The sequence below is a fragment of the Gasterosteus aculeatus genome, chromosome 14 (genome assembly GCF_964276395.1).
Source record: "Gasterosteus aculeatus chromosome 14, fGasAcu3.hap1.1, whole genome shotgun sequence".
NCBI lineage: Eukaryota > Metazoa > Chordata > Actinopteri > Perciformes > Gasterosteidae > Gasterosteus > Gasterosteus aculeatus.
This window is the reverse complement of record NC_135702.1, coordinates 9796252-9811867: the sequence shown is the minus strand read 5'-3', so window position 1 is coordinate 9811867 and position 15616 is coordinate 9796252. Positions and strand designations below refer to the sequence as shown.

General features: G+C 43.3%; 4 protein-coding genes across 4 annotated transcripts; 2 read left to right on the top strand and 2 right to left on the bottom strand.

The window, feature by feature from the left end:
• Window positions 1-433: 433 nt before the first annotated feature.
• On the bottom strand, window positions 434-4491 carry rnf170 (ring finger protein 170). Its single transcript, XM_040198538.2, has 7 exons — window positions 4266-4491; window positions 3356-3519; window positions 2901-2976; window positions 2566-2680; window positions 2340-2413; window positions 1929-2060; window positions 434-1630 (listed from the first exon to the last, which is right to left on the bottom strand). Exons 2-7 carry the CDS (start codon window positions 3493-3495, stop codon window positions 1361-1363), a joined length of 807 nt encoding a protein of 268 aa, XP_040054472.1. The 5' UTR covers window positions 3496-3519; window positions 4266-4491; the 3' UTR covers window positions 434-1360.
• gpn3 (GPN-loop GTPase 3) lies at window positions 4483-7059 on the top strand. Its single transcript, XM_040198537.2, has 8 exons — window positions 4483-4685; window positions 4787-4895; window positions 5313-5480; window positions 5677-5801; window positions 5926-6041; window positions 6243-6339; window positions 6419-6547; window positions 6638-7059. Exons 1-8 carry the CDS (start codon window positions 4638-4640, stop codon window positions 6701-6703), a joined length of 858 nt encoding a protein of 285 aa, XP_040054471.1. The 5' UTR covers window positions 4483-4637; the 3' UTR covers window positions 6704-7059.
• A 2-nt stretch (window positions 7060-7061) lies between these two features.
• On the top strand, window positions 7062-9693 carry arpc3 (actin related protein 2/3 complex, subunit 3). Its single transcript, XM_040198540.2, has 7 exons — window positions 7062-7241; window positions 7593-7692; window positions 8151-8227; window positions 8539-8607; window positions 8771-8897; window positions 9121-9215; window positions 9448-9693. Exons 1-7 carry the CDS (start codon window positions 7236-7238, stop codon window positions 9508-9510), a joined length of 537 nt encoding a protein of 178 aa, XP_040054474.1. The 5' UTR covers window positions 7062-7235; the 3' UTR covers window positions 9511-9693.
• A 152-nt stretch (window positions 9694-9845) lies between these two features.
• Window positions 9846-13652, bottom strand: LOC120832340 (ubiquitin-conjugating enzyme E2 G1). Its single transcript, XM_040198541.2, has 6 exons — window positions 13179-13652; window positions 12624-12726; window positions 12440-12537; window positions 11734-11912; window positions 11125-11237; window positions 9846-10991 (listed from the first exon to the last, which is right to left on the bottom strand). Exons 1-5 carry the CDS (start codon window positions 13219-13221, stop codon window positions 11151-11153), a joined length of 510 nt encoding a protein of 169 aa, XP_040054475.1. The 5' UTR covers window positions 13222-13652; the 3' UTR covers window positions 9846-10991; window positions 11125-11150.
• Window positions 13653-15616: the final 1964 nt, after the last annotated feature.

Genomic DNA, 15616 nt, shown 5'->3' with positions numbered 1-15616 from the left:
CCTTCCAACTAGGACATTCCCAAGAAGACACGTGATGTGCATTTCACTGATAATTCGACACACAAGCCATGATTGCAGTCGCTTCATCTACCCTTCGTGGACACGAATAAGGAATGTGCTTGTTCAGCATCTAGAGCCTCAAGAGAGCAAATGTCCTGGATACAGTTTCAGTTGCCACTCTGAAGCAGCCATTTTCAGGAGGGTCACGATCCCCCGATGGAGCCACAGTAAATTCAGCCTGCCAGACAAAGCTGGAGAGGACTGGGACACATTGCTCCAACCTTAAGATTGATTCAAGAGGTCACGTGGCAAAAAGGTTGAGAAGGAGAAGTGCAGCTCTACCGTTAGCAGGCAGAAGACCAGCATTGTTTGGCAAAAAATGTTAACCGCAAAAAGAGAAATTAACTGACTCACATATTGCTCTTTAATTTAATTTTGAAGTATTAATTATATTTTTAATTTACCAACAGGTCACAAATGAAGAAGCTGTTCATCTAAGACTCAGCCTGTATATTCTGTACAGAAGACATAAACAATTATCTTAAAGTGGCAAAGTAAGCTCACATTCAACAGGACCTATAATTATTCCCTCACACCTTCTTTCGATTGTGAAAACTACTTTTCATTTCTAGGTCTGATTGTCATGTGAATCCTCAGATTATAAGAACACATTTAGATCTGAGCAATAAATGTAAACTGTCGGAAGCAGAATGATTAAGGGATTTTCTCACAGGCATGAAAAGCTCATTCTTTGTTGTCATTATGAATATGCATAGTCACCAATAACTTAAATAAATGCACCCTCAGTTTAATGGACCCAACAGGCTGAGACAGCCACAGCAAGTTGCTTCTACGCTCAACAATCTCAATGCATGACAGCCAACTTTAAATGCATAGAATGAAGATACTGCAAATAATACAGGACATTCAACACCACGTTGTTACACAGTTGTCTTCGTTATGTTCATGCACATAAACCAAATAACTGCCAATGCTGTCAAAATCGACTGGACAGGGAGCCCCTCAAGTCATTGAATGGACTAAAACGATGTCCCGGACTACTGCAGAGTGAATCTAATAGGTCTCATAATGTATTGTCGTTCCTCATGATGTAATTCAATCTACGAACTGTTAATGGTGAGTGCCATCTACAGAGTGAACATTCACACCTCATTTCCTTTGCTGACCCCACGTTAGTGATGAACTGAGAACTCGGGATTCAACGTAAACCTCCCGAGAGATCCGGCATTATTGATTGACTTGTGTTCTTCAAGTCAGTCTTAAACCATCCACCCCCGATGGCGTGTTCACTCCTCCCGAGCCCGAGACGAGCGAGCAGAGTCCTCTTGTGTGTGAACCTCTAGCCATTCAGCCTCTGTGTAACCACCTCTCTGTACATGATGGAGATGTACACGAACAGAAGCAGGATCACAAAGAAGTCGTCCATAAATCCCAGCAGACCAAACAGGGCCTCGGGGATGATGTCGAGCGGCGAGGCCAGGTAGGTGATTGCTCCCACAAGGCAGAGGAGAATTCGAATCCTGAACATCCAGAAGAGGCCGCCCACGGAGAACATCTCCCTGAAGGCATGACGAAGCAGGGTGGGCACATCTCGCAGCCTGTCCATAAACTGAGGAGACAATATATATGATGAGTTCCATATTACTCCCCTGATTATAATGCACTGCACAAGTGAGTATCTTATATGCGTACTAGCATCTCATGCCACCTTTGTTGTAACACTCAAAAGCAGCGTAACAGATACTGCTTTTAACATTATTGAATTACTTTTACAGGGCGACATAATGTAGCATTTTAGACTTGTTTCTATTTTAAAATGTGCTGCTAATCACACACACATGTAAACATTTACATTTTTCACAATTTACTTGAAAGTCAATACAGTATTGTAGCAGTGGTACACTCACAGATCTTGGCTGGCCTGAGAACCTGCGGTTGTAATCGTTAACGTCTGTGAGGATCAGCTGAGGCTCGGCCCCCCCGTCCTGGACCCTTTGAGGATTGGTGTGCTCGTGGAACAGCGGGAACAGCAAAGTTACCTGGGCAGGAGGGAGGAAAATAAATCGAGTGGCAATACTGATGCCAAAAACAAATTGTGTGCCGCACACTTATATGAATACAAATAACTGAACCAGGAGAGTAACACTTTATATAATTTTACAATAGCAAATGAAAAAAATATATATATTGAAAATTAGATATAGTACTACCAAGACACAAAAAGTTTGTAATAGATTAGAATTAGAATGGAATCAAGAAATTATAATATGAAAGTTGAGGTTAATCATTGTACTCTTAATATTTATTATAAGTCTCACCATTTGTCTGCATATGGGGCAGTTAATAGCACCGAGCCATGTGCCATACCTCCAGTAGGCTATAATGCAAGATCCTATGCAGAAAAGAGGGTGACACTTAACAACTTGGAAGCACAAATTATTCTATTAAAAATAACATTGGGACTTCTGCATATTATCTAAAGGAATGTCAGTATGGGCTGACAGAATACAGGCAAATACACCCAATTACCAATTTGAGTCTTACCGCAGAAAAGATGTCCGCAATTGGTTTCCACAGGCAGAACTGCCTGCTGCAAACACACAGGACAAGACATGTCTGTGTAATACTGCTGCCTGTCCTCTGCCTGAGAGTTTTCATCCTGACAAAAAGAAATCGAATGAATTAAAAACAAAATACAAAAGTTACATACCATGGAGAACACAAATTAAAAAGATGTACAAAAAGAAATTTCAAAAACATCATTGAAATGTGTAGAACTTAGGGTTAGGGTTAGGGTGTTTCTTAAGTAGTTTTAGTGTTGCTCGCTCTCTGTTAGCCGTGTTTTGGCGGAGAGGCCAGCGTCGTGTTTGTCGGTCTACCTGCTCGGTTTGGAGCTGTTGTCGGACGGCTCGAACATGCTCCTGATTCTCAGGGTGAATGTTCTGCTGCTCTTGTCTGCAAGAAGGTAAAAAAAAGGGCAGCTATTTTACAGCTGAAGTGAATTAGTTTAACGGCACATTAAGCTATGCGTACGGAGGAGAACGTTTGTATTTCAAAGATTATTTAGAAAGCGAACACATGCGTCAAAGAAACGCACTACTAAGCCTGCTTTACAGATCACTGTAGTTTGAATTGTGGAAAGACTTGCAACAGGGAGGGAAGCTGTGGACAGAAGGTCTCTTATGCAAGACTGGGCAAGAAGAAAAACGTTGGTGTTTTGGTGGCACGTACTTACTGGTCACATTGTACCAGATTAGGTAACTACAATTGCAGTAATCCTCCTTTTCTAAAAAAAGAAAAGAAAAAGAATACAGATATTTGTATATGGATTTACCTGCAGAGCAAAGTGAGGAGGCCTGCGAGGAAGCTGATAGTTAGCACCACGACCAATAAGACCGAGTTGCTAACTCCTTCGATCAGGGTAAACTCATCTTGGATCAGGTGGTCCAAGTCCCCACATTGACTGTCCTCCATCACCCACACTCATAGCCTACAACACTAGAGAAAAAGTGGGGCGGGTTAGGTGCAATAAATCAATGTCCTTTAGTAACAGAAGTTATTTAATTATTACAATGTCTAATATAAACAACATAAATAATCGAAACCTTTGAGACTTGAACATTTTCACCGTTTACAGAATATGTTCAGTAAAGCGTGACATTTTGCAGTTATTTATCTAATCGATTAGCGGCATTTCCGGACGTCACATTTCCAATGGCACTCGTCATCCAATCTGGTGCCAGAAATCACCAGATGTTTAGGACCCTGCTGTTGTTTACTTTTTCTGTCACTGTACTCACACCTGCTAATTAGCCACGTAGCGTCGAGTAGGCGGGGATCGCTCATAAAACCCCTTGTAATTCATTCATAAATGTATTTATGAATATATATTTACGCTATGGCGCCACGTAGCTCGGCTCTCTGAAGGCACATCTACCCCCCGGCGTGGATGATGAAACATCGATGAAATGCAAATGTCTGGTCAACACAATCCGAGCTCAACCTCGCGCGCAGGTGGTCAACTGTTAACCCGTAAACGCGGTTAGCTTAACGGCTACTGTTGCTCGGTTAACCGGGAGGTGGAGGGGGGGTGGTCGGGTTCATCGAGTCCAACGGGTCCAGCACCGCCGCCGAAAAAGTCACCGTTTAACACAACCGAGTCGATACGGAATATAAAGTTACGTTACGTGAGTGCGCGACAAGAGTACGACGATGACGAGTCCCGTTTATACGGCTCAACTCACCGGAGCCCCGGGACGCTTCCTTAACCATCCAGGCCGGATGGAGCTCGGCGAGTTACTGTATCGGGAATAAGAAATGATTTTGCTGATGAGTTCGGTTTTGGTTTGTATGGTACGAGCAGGTGTGCAGCAGCCCTGCATGCTGGTGTGTTGTGTTGTGTCAGTTCGTCTCTTCCTCCTCTTCTTCTTCTTCGTATCTTACGTGTCGCCATGGCGCCCCCGAGGCGGTAGGTGGCAGCACTGAGTGGTTTGAACGTCCCCGCAAGAGCAGGAGAGCAAGACGTGCTAACGCGTCCGCGCATAACACAGTTACCCGTAACTGTAGCTAATAAAACTATTTTTAATTTGATTGCAACACCTTCTGTTTGAGGCGAAATGCCTCGGTTTGCGCAGCTGGTGATGGGTCCGGCCGGCAGCGGCAAGGTAAGTCATCACGTGCGTAAAACGCCTTGTTATGCCATGCGGCTAAAGCAATGTGCTAAGGCATGAGGTTGTCTTTTTAATTATTATTTTTTTTATTTCAGAGTACCTATTGCTCCACCATGGTGCAGCATTTAGGGACCCTCAACCGCTCGGCTCAGGTGGTCAACCTGGATCCAGCAGCTGAGCACTTTGACTACCCCGTCATGGCAGGTGAATGCAGCGTGTTTTGATAGTTTTTACATCCTCATCACCCTGCGAAAGTAACATATTAACTCAATGAAAATATCCAGCACGAATAGGTTACACAATATAGAACCAAAGAAAAGTGTTAATTCCAGATGGACGGGTGGTTGTTATAAATGAGTGTGTTCCCCATGCTGCACACCAACGCAGTCCTCCAGGACACAGTCTGATCTCACATGGTCAATCTTGACAAGTTAAGTCAATCAAGTGGTTAGTGGGCTTATTTGAATGTAATTACCTGACGAAAAGGGATTCCTTCTGCGCCGGGCAGCACAACGTTAGTACACGTACGTCCCCAGTAACATGCTAAGCTTTCTTACTTACTTACCATTTCAGTAAACTTACAGCAAGAACTTGATTTCTTCGCTGTTTCTATGTCCGCAGACATCCGTGAGCTCATTCAGGTGGATGACGTCATGGAGGATCCCTCACTCAGGTTTGGCCCTAACGGAGGCCTGGTCTTCTGCATGGAGTACTTTGCCAACAACTTTGACTGGCTAGATGAAAGCCTGGGTCACGTAGAAGATGACTACATCCTCTTTGACTGCCCAGGTAAACGCCTCAGCAGATGTGAATGCTTTAATGGGGGGTGAGATGGGATGACGTGTGTCTTTGTTAACACATGTTGAAGTAACTATGGTAAGAATATAAAATGATGAGTGACTGTCGGCAAAGTATAGACATAGGATTGTCACACTTTGGATGATGATTTTACAGCTCTGGCAACATTTTGTGGATTCTTTCTCAGGTCAGATTGAACTTTATACACACCTCCCTGTAATGAAGCAGCTGGTGGAACAGCTCCAGCAGCGGGAGTTTCGGGTGTGTGGGGTCTTTCTGGTTGACTCCCAGTTCATGGTGGAGTCTTTTAAGGTAACAAGGCAGTCTCGAGGGGCTTCATCTGTTTATTTTGTTCATTGCTGTGCCTGAACATGGGGTGCACTTAATGTTGTGATGAAAGCGATGGTCTCACATCTTTCCTCCTCTCCACATGCAGTTCATCTCAGGAGTCATGGCCGCCCTGAGTGCCATGGTGTTGTTAGAGATCCCTCAAATAAACATCATGACCAAAATGGACCTGCTGAGTCCCAAAGCCAAGAAGGAGATTGAGAAGTAAGTGCTGTAGGAGTTTGGGAAAAAAACAAAAAACATGTGCCATGTTTCACGTGAAGTTTCCTAAAGAATACTGTTGCTACTAAGACACAAAAAAGGAAGGGTCATCGCAAATTAAATGTTTCACAGAATTGTTTCAACGGTATTTTTTGTAAGTTAGTAAAAAAATAATCTTTTTTGTGATTTTGTTTTTTTTACTAGATACCTGGACCCAGACATGTACGCAATGATGGAAGATAACTCTGATAACATCAGAAGCAAAAAGTTCCAGAGTCTGACTAAAGCCATTTGTGGTCTGGTAAGTAAAGGCCTTCATTTAATATAGCATGTATTTCTGCATCAGAATTTCAAAAAAATGTTTTTGTCTGTTGGTCCAGATTGATGACTACAGTATGGTGAGATTCATGCCTTTTGACCGCACAGATGAGGAAGGGGTTAACATGGTACTGCAAAATATTGACTTCTCAATTCAGTATGGAGAGGACCTTGAATTTAAGGAGCCAAAGGTGAAGAAACAAACAAACACAACAAAACCTAATCGAAAGAGGAGTGATGCCAATTATTATGCATTCATTATTCATGTTTGGTTTCTACAGGAGGTTGATGACGATTCTGGTGACTTAAATTATGATGAGGCTTTTCAAGACAAAGTGGACAGCTGAAGAGTGACTCCAGGAATTCTGCAAACTGGACTAGAGTTGTAAAAGAAGAAAAAAAAATCATTGAAGGCCTACAAAGAACCAGGATATATTCTATCAACTCCAGCTGGCGCATAGCGTGAGAATACAAGGACAAGCAGAACGCCACATGTGTGTGGAAAAGACTGACAAAAGATCCCAAATACCTTGTATCATGTATAATCATAAGTATTTGTTCTTGTCCTTTTCGAATATATTTGGGATTTGAACCCATTTGTGTTTCATTATTTCTGGGCCATATTCAGTTTTAAGGACTTGTAAGTAAATACATATTTAGTTATGCTATATTTTTAAAAATAAAATATCACATTTAAAACCTACAATTTGACTTCCTGTGTGGGGAAAGCGCAGCGCTGGCGCCTCCGTGTGGCCGCTACGCCACATGACGCGTGGCCACTTCCTGTAAAGCCGAAGGGTGGGACAAGCGGAAGCTGGGTCCTACCGAGCTAGCAGTTTTCTCTCCGCCGAGCAGCAGGACCGATTATCATCACTCAACATGCCGGTGAGTGAATTCTACGCGGTTGTTGACCCACAGGAGACTGCGCGGTGCGCGTTTGAGACGAAATGAACGCACGTAAACTGTTTGTCACCGAGAGCCTCCTTTGAGTTCGCGTCAAATGCGTTTGACGGGTCTCCTCGGCTAACGGTAGCTACGTTAGCATCTGCGCGCGACGTCAGTTGTGGATGTTTTTGACGTGTCTGAAATCACACATTCCCCGCTGTACATTTGCGTTGGTGTCGCAGTAGCACATACGGATAGAGCCGTAGCAGATATGTTACCAAAGCTAACCAAACGTATTAGCGTTAGCAATAAACCAAATCAACTTTTTCCCTTTTTTTTTTGTTTGTTAAGGCGTATCACTCAAGTCTGATGGTCCCGGAAACCAGGCTGGTGGGGAACATGGCTCTGCTGCCTCTCAAAACCCAGTTCAAGGGACCCGCCAGAGGAGACGGTGAGGCCGTGCGGCGGTATTGACACCAAACGGATCCCCCCTCTTGATTCCAGAAACACTTCGATTAGCTACTGTAGTGTGATAACTTTTTATTGTGACTAGTTCCTGATTCATGGATCAGCTTCACCTCCATATATGGGCTGACGAGTGCACTCGTCGGGTCGAACTTCTCCATTCGTGTCTTCCGGCCGGTCACTGTGCCGCTCCGATCGTGCAGACGGGCTGCAGCGATTCACACGTATCTGTCACGGTGTGATGCAGCACAGTGGGGGGAAATAAGTGCCTGATTCAGATCATGCATTTGTGTTGTCTGTTTTGTTTCACAAATCACTGAATAGCTGGAGACGACTCCGCATTGATTATCATAGTTGGACAACACTTATTTCATATAAACATTCATCGTATGAATCTATTTGAGTGCCTTTTATCCTGATGCCCCTTTTTTCTTCCTATTTCAGGTGCAGAGTCCGACATCATTGATGAGGCAATCTACTACTTCAAGGCCAATGTTTTCTTTAAGAATTATGAAATCAAGGTAAGTCGTGGACTGTAGCATTTTTTTTACAGTCTTAACAAATGTAACAAAATAAGAACATGTAGTTTTAGAAAGTTGCCTGTGAGTACCTCACTAGTCTGCCTGTTGCTGTTTTACTTTACCGTCTGTCTTGAAGCAGCTGTGCATTTTGGTTCCTCCACATGCCCCAGCTCGCTTCTCCGCCCACCCTCCTCTGCAATGCATATTTGTGTTTGAATTTTAAACTATTGGTGTCAGTCACTGTTCAGACCTGGTTGGAACTCTACTCGTTTTAACAACGTTCATGCTTTAGTGCGGTTTGTTGTTTTCAGAATGAGGCGGACAGGACGCTGATCTACGTCACACTGTACATCTCTGAATGCCTGAAGAGGCTACAGAAGGTAAAGTGCATATTTATTCCTGTACAAAATGGATTGTGTTAAATCCATACTTTACACTGGTTTTATAACATTGGCAGCATCCATTTAAAGGATTGTATCACTCAGGGTTTTTGAGGCGATCTAGCTAACCCTCTGCATTGGTGTGTTTGGTTGCCGTTTGCAGTGCAGCTCCAGGAGCCAGGGGGAGAAGGAGATGTACACGCTCGGCATCACTAACTTCCCCATTCCTGGAGAGCCTGGCTTTCCTCTCAATGCCATGTATGTCAAGCCTGCAAACAAGCAAGAGGACGGTAAGAAGCAGCCCCGACGATGAAATCTACTGTTCTCTTCCTCCCCTCTCCAGTGTAGAGACTGTATCCTTTGTTTTTCTGGAACATTTTAAAAAGGTCATCAACTAGATCCTACGATCCTCTTTCCCAGTTTTGATGTGGCTGTAGCGAAAGAAATGATAAGTTAGCGTGTGTCAGCCATCGGTGGCTGGGATTATAATACTGGCTGTGCCTCCTTTTCCAGAGACCATGAGAGCGTACCTGCAGCAGATCCGCCAGGAGACCGGCCTGAGGCTATGTGATCGCGTGTTTGATCCCCAGACAGACAAACCCAGCAAGGTGAGGCCGATAAAGCTCTACAGCCTTATGCACGTTTATGTGTAGGAGAAATCCAGAAAAGCTATAGGTGCTCCTCCAGGGCCACGGAGCAATCATGTAGCACATCCACTATCAATGTCATCTCGATCAACAAAGTACAGGAACTACGTTTGAGTTGTTGCGCTGTGGTTTTGTGCGACATCCTTCCCCACCCAGGCGCTTTTCTTGTAACAAGCTCATCTTTGTTTTTCAGTGGTGGGTGTGCTTTGTCAAAAGGCAGTTCATGAACAAAAGCCTCTCCGCTCCTGGACAGTGATGGACTCACTCCATTTCTATTCTACGCCTGCGAGATGGATGGATTTCTTTTTGTGTGGGGTGGATGTCTGCTCCTATGTTAAATGATTTTTTTATAATCTTTGAGTTCAAGGATATCTCTTCACATTTTCAGATGTTGACCATATTGAGCTGGTGCTTAATTTAATAAAGCAATCATGGATAATTATGTGGTACTTTTGTTCCTCACACATCTGGGGACTTGTGATCAAAAGGTCTGGATGCAGTTAAATTAAATCTGAAAAAAGATTTCACGACTTAAGCTGAAGAAGTTTTATAGTGGAGGGGTAGAAATATTTCACCAATCACACTCGCATGTCCACAATAAGGTTTATTACTATCATTCACAGCATACCTGTTCAAATGGTTCCCATACAAATTGCAGTTTTTTTACTGTACAGCTCCATTATGTCACTTGATCAGCAAACCATTGTGTTGTTTGTATAGCCAATTACTACTGTAGACATTTTGACTTGTAATAAAGTGGCTACATTCTGTTCAGGTGCAAAGCAAACGTTAAGAGTACGTTGTACAAGCACCCTGAAACTGGAGCAGCTAAACGGAATCAAGCCACTTAATTCTGATATTCTCCTGTGACGCGTCAGAATGTCTTCTGTAAAAATGCCTCGTTCAAGCGCTACTGTACAATATCAACATCGCGCCTCTCACAGGCAAGGTGAGTGACTTCTCTGTACACGTGCAGTGTTCAAAGGCGCATTGACAGTTTATCAAAGCAAGGACAATATTTTAAGAGGTAAAAAGGGAGCATGTTCTTTAAAATATATATACATATGTATGTATATATATTTTGAATCTGTATTCTCTTTGGTTTGTCCATGAGTTGTTTGATTCAGTCCTTGTTGAAGATGCGTTTCCTGTGCTGGCAGTCGACGTTAAGGCAGCGCTGGCTGATGAGTTTGCCCATCGGGGAGAGAAGGATCATTTTCTCTGCAGAAACACTTAGGGTGTGCAGTAAAACGAGAGCCAGTGGGACTGCAAAATTGCATATTCAATTAAAACTGCTGTGCACTGGATGGCTCAGAGTGGCAGGTTGAAAATGAACAAACAAAAACTCTGTTACAGATTTGCATCTTAAAAACAGCCACACTCTAAATAAATAGGTCAATATAAATGTAAACTAAATAACAAAATCATGCATTTATCGAAGGAGATTTCTCCTAAAAATGTATGTACATGAGAGAAAGTAGGAGTCAAATGTGAATGCTGGACCAGAAGGAGCCTGGTGTAATGATGGTGGAAAATGTTACTTTTGGCTGAATAAATGCCTCTGCTATTCAGCATAATTCATGAATATCAAACTGCAAGACACAAATTAGTAAAGAAATATGGTACTTTTTCCTGCGAGTCTTTTCTTTTTCTTGTCGGGGTGACTAGTTGATGGCCCCATGGTCCTCTAGCCAAGTAAAGTGTAACCCGTTGTCAAATCCCCTGTGCAGTTCCAATCTGAAACAAAAGGAACATCTAGGATTAAATCTACAGCACTTCGGTTGTGTGGTTTCACAAGGAAAGACGTCCCGTGGAGGAGCAGCAATAGGAACGGTCCCGTCAGGTGATCCTGACAGGTGGTGGTACTTACCGAAGGGGATGGCTGGAGTAAGGGCCTCAGTCATAAGCCATCTCTTGACTCCTCCGCACACATCGCGCCACCTTTTTCTTAAAAACTCCTTTAGGATCCTCCCGCCACTCTTTCTGCAAGATAGAAAAACACTCCAACAATCACCTTGGTGTGACCATTACTCCTTGACTCCTAACCCATTCTAGGGACTTCTTGGACACACATTTATCACAAAAAAAAAGGACCCAACACGGCTCAACAGTAAACGCTTTACTTCATTTCACACTTGAATTTGAGGTGTTGCCCTTTTCTGTTTCAAGGCAGCCCTCTGAATAAAGACATGACTCTATTTGACCCAACAAGGGACTCAACGTGGCCTTGATAGGCAGCGAATGCTTGGGTCAGTATCGTACACTGGTGAAAATAACAGTGGTTTCTCTCTCCATGGACATACATACGTGTTTTAATATACTTATATGTTTAGATGATTAATTGTTTCTTGTATATTTGTATCTTATATTGCACCAGGTCAAACTCCTCTATGTGTAACATATGTGCCAATAAATGGCTTCGGCTTCAAGTCTTCAAACTGACCCCAGAGCATTCTCAGGAGACACCGCGGGAACTTACGGCTGCGTCTACGTTGGCAGGAGAGTCTCCATTTGGATCGGCCAGCATGGAGATGACACTGATCATGATGGTCTCCACTGTATGGATTGGCAGCCAGCGCTCCTCAGGCTTCTCGTAGCCATACTTGTCCTCGCCAGGTTCATGCAGGATGGATATGCAGACATCTCCATTTTTTGCCACTGGTAAAAAACAACAATACAGATTACAGACACGGAGGGCTGGGGGCAATAATTCAATTTTAAAAAGTATTTAATTCATAGGAGTATTAAAAAAAAAAAAAAAACAGGATTTGCAATTAGGTCATTCTTTTGACTTTATAGTGAATCACCCAAAAAGGTGCTATGGTTATCTATATATACTTTTTTCTATAGTGAAATGAAATTGTCTAGAACAGGATTGTAGATTTAGGCTCGTACTAAATCAGAAGATCGGGTCCCATAGTGCAGCTCTCCCACCAAACACATTTAATCACAGCTACTGGGAGGGACTGTTGTCTACAAGCACCTTTACCATAGAAGTCTAGCAGAAAACTCACATCAACTAGTAGCCACTGTTTAAGTATTACATTAAAATACAGAGAATGTAGTCCTTCGTCAAGTGAACGGACTACATTCTCCACACACTTACGCTGAGGGCCGAAATGGTTGACATGAAGTACTTTCTTTGACCCGGATTAACTAGAGTTGCCTGGTAAACCCGTTCTTACCGTTTGGATGCCAGATTTCTGAGACAAACCTCATCTTGGGGGGCCTCAGGGGGTAGTCACGTGGGAACGTTAAGGTGGCTTTGAAGAACCCTCCTTCACTACAAACAGAGGATAGCGTTAATATGTCGACCCGGACATCTAAAAAGAGGGGAAGCGAGTCCACCGGTTAATGATTTTCTCTCACAAGATCGTGTCTTGAGGTCCAATGACCACCACTTCCCACTGATAGATGTCATCGTCATCTACGAGGCCGGCAGAGAAGCCCTCCACGGGGTTCTTGTTGAGCTCTGAGGGGGTAAATTGCAATCAGCCTGATGATGTCATCTTAAACGGGTTCAGAATGCGGGGTTACGTCACAGCGGGAGGATCGACACGAGGAGCGGAGCGATCAAATGCGTTTATACGCTTAGCTACCAATCCAATCTATTGAAAATGAGTAGTACTAAGTGGGGTTAAGTGGCCCTGATCGGCCGGCGAGACGACGCCCAGCGGGGCGCAGTAGCGGCCGTTAGTGGCCTGCGCGCGGTCGTTCAGCGACCCCCACTCCCCGGTTATTGAGCAACAACTAGCCGGCCACATCGCCTCTAAAAACAGCTGTCCGGTTTCCGTCTGTAACGTCAGCTCTAGCCCCGCCTGTGCGGAGGAACATAAACTAATCGCAGAGAAAACAAACCCCGTGGGCTTGTGAGAGTGACGTTAGTAACGTTCACAGCTCAGTAGCGACAGTTAGCCAACTTACCTGCTAATTGTTTACGTAGCAACAACGAGGAGCGTTCCGTCATTTTGGAGCTACTGCGTTACCGTTCCCAACTACGTCACTCGTTTTTGTCGACACCAACTGATTGTCAAGCTGTCAACGCGGCTGAATGTGACATTGAGTGAGGCTAACACACCGTCCACGTTTTCTCATCTGCCTCTGTGGTCAAGACGGATAAATAACATGAGTCAAACAAACCAAAAGAAAAATGGTGAGAGAATATTTGTGTTATTATTTCCCTCGGTTTTATCTGTCAGGTAGGCCTCTTCCTGGATGCGTTGCGTTCTCTATGGGTTTCAAATCATTCAAATGTAACGTCACACCAACAGCTGTCGCTGATATATGTGTTTTTTAATGAATTATTTACAATGTATTACTAATAAAACGTAAAGTGTTCTGCCTGTAATGTCGAATTGAGGGCACATCCTATCCCTGACCACATTTTCTTCTTCATGTAGATTCGCAGCGGTTAATGGCACCGTTGGCACATTACTGCCCCCTGCCGATTAAAATGCATATCACACGTTTTCCTTTTGCACTCTGAAGTTTACACCTGCGCAGAAGATGCACAAGGGGCCAAAAGTTAAAACTACACTGAAATGATCAATTATTTCCAATGTTAGCTTTATTCCTGTCGATGTGAAGAGGCCCGACCTCCACTCTACCCGAAAACTTTTATATGATCTGGAAAGCCAACTCAAATGCATCTGTTATTCACCAACAGCAAGGATTTATAGCATAATGCTGTTGTGGCTAAGTGGAAGCACAGCCCTGAGCTCAACTTTATGTAGTTTATAATTTATTTATAAGTTTTAATTGAGCCTTGCTTTGATATACGAGTCTTAATTATATTTATTACTTAATCACTTAGATACAGAATGTGTCCCATGCTGAAACACTGACATTCCCTATGCTCTCCTTTACCAAATTATTCTACCATCTATGTGATATTTCCTCTCCTCCTCCATTTTTTTTAGATATCTCCAAGGCAGCTTCAAATCCACATCATCTCACTCTATTCTTCACCTGCTACAGCCACAACATCTTAGACTAATGGTTCGCCAATCTCGAAAATTACAAAAGCACTCCTTGTATTCACTCAATTCATTGGCACTAAAGGCACGAAAACGTCTTCAGGATTGACCAATTGTCGCCTGCTAGTACTGTAAGTGCATCTGTCGAATGAAATACCTGTAATTGTGTTATTCATCTTACTCTGGTGAAAACTAAGGCAGCAGCCTTTTACAGATAACCATTTGTGGTTGATATCTAGCAGTGAAAATAGGCACTTCTCATTTGTGCTTTTTTTAAAGATCTGGTGATCATTGAAATTTGGCCAGAAAACTGTCACATTTCTAACATGTCTACACGTCTTTGTCTTGAGCTCATTTGTATCCTGACAGACATCGTGACGTGCTTCTTGCGTCCCCTGGAAAAGTATTCCTTCATGTATATTTGTTCAAAACTCCTCAACTACTTCAGGAACTTCTCTGTTGCCTCAAACAGCACTACGTTGTCTTGGGTCTTTGACTCACATTGTTTTTGCCCACAGGCACTCATGATAAATGTAGGGAAATTACAGCGTTCTCATCCAATATGTACCACGGGGGCAGGGGGAGTTCTATTTGGGTTGGTTTTAAGGGTGGCGTTTCCATTCAAGCCCACAGATCCTGCTGTCAAGCTACGTTTTTCAAAAAGCCTTTTTTGCATATGATTGTTGCCACATTCCCCCCATCATCTTGCATCACTCCAGACTACGGGAACTGTCAAGATTTGAAAGAGGACAAAGGTGTGTGTATCATTTTTTTCTATTTGGTGAGCATGAGGCATTCAGGGAAGTTGACACTTGCTGGTTTGGTGGAATCTTTAAAAACAGAACCAATACTTTTACAAATTGTCAGATGAAACAAAAACCCATTTAAAACACGCATTTATCTTTCACAAAAAGGCCATTTGGGTAGTGACCGAAAGACAGAGGTAGTAGATACTAGCAGCTAACATGAGTTTATTTAGTAAGGTGGGTGGGCCTACTCTGTCATCCAGAGGACACTTAGGTTGTTTGGTCATGGGGAAGCTCTAGTCACCTTCGTGTTGGAGGTTTTGAAGGCACGTCCATCTATTCGGAGACCATGGGTCGTCTCTGAATAATGCAATGGTGCTTTTAAATGCTGTGTAAATCACAAAGCAGTGAAATAGCACATCACTGTTAAAAAATACTGCCTGCATTTGCCTTTTGTGTGCACATAAACTCCAAAACCACAGGAAGAAAAGAGCCAGAGCCACAGCCAGTGGCTAATAGAAAGTGATTTGTTCCATTGATTAGAGCTGTCTCATTGGTGCTCCGAAGTCGAAACCGCATCGGACAATACAATTGATACTCTTTCAAAGGAGACAAGGAAGAGGTTGCTGATGCGCAACTC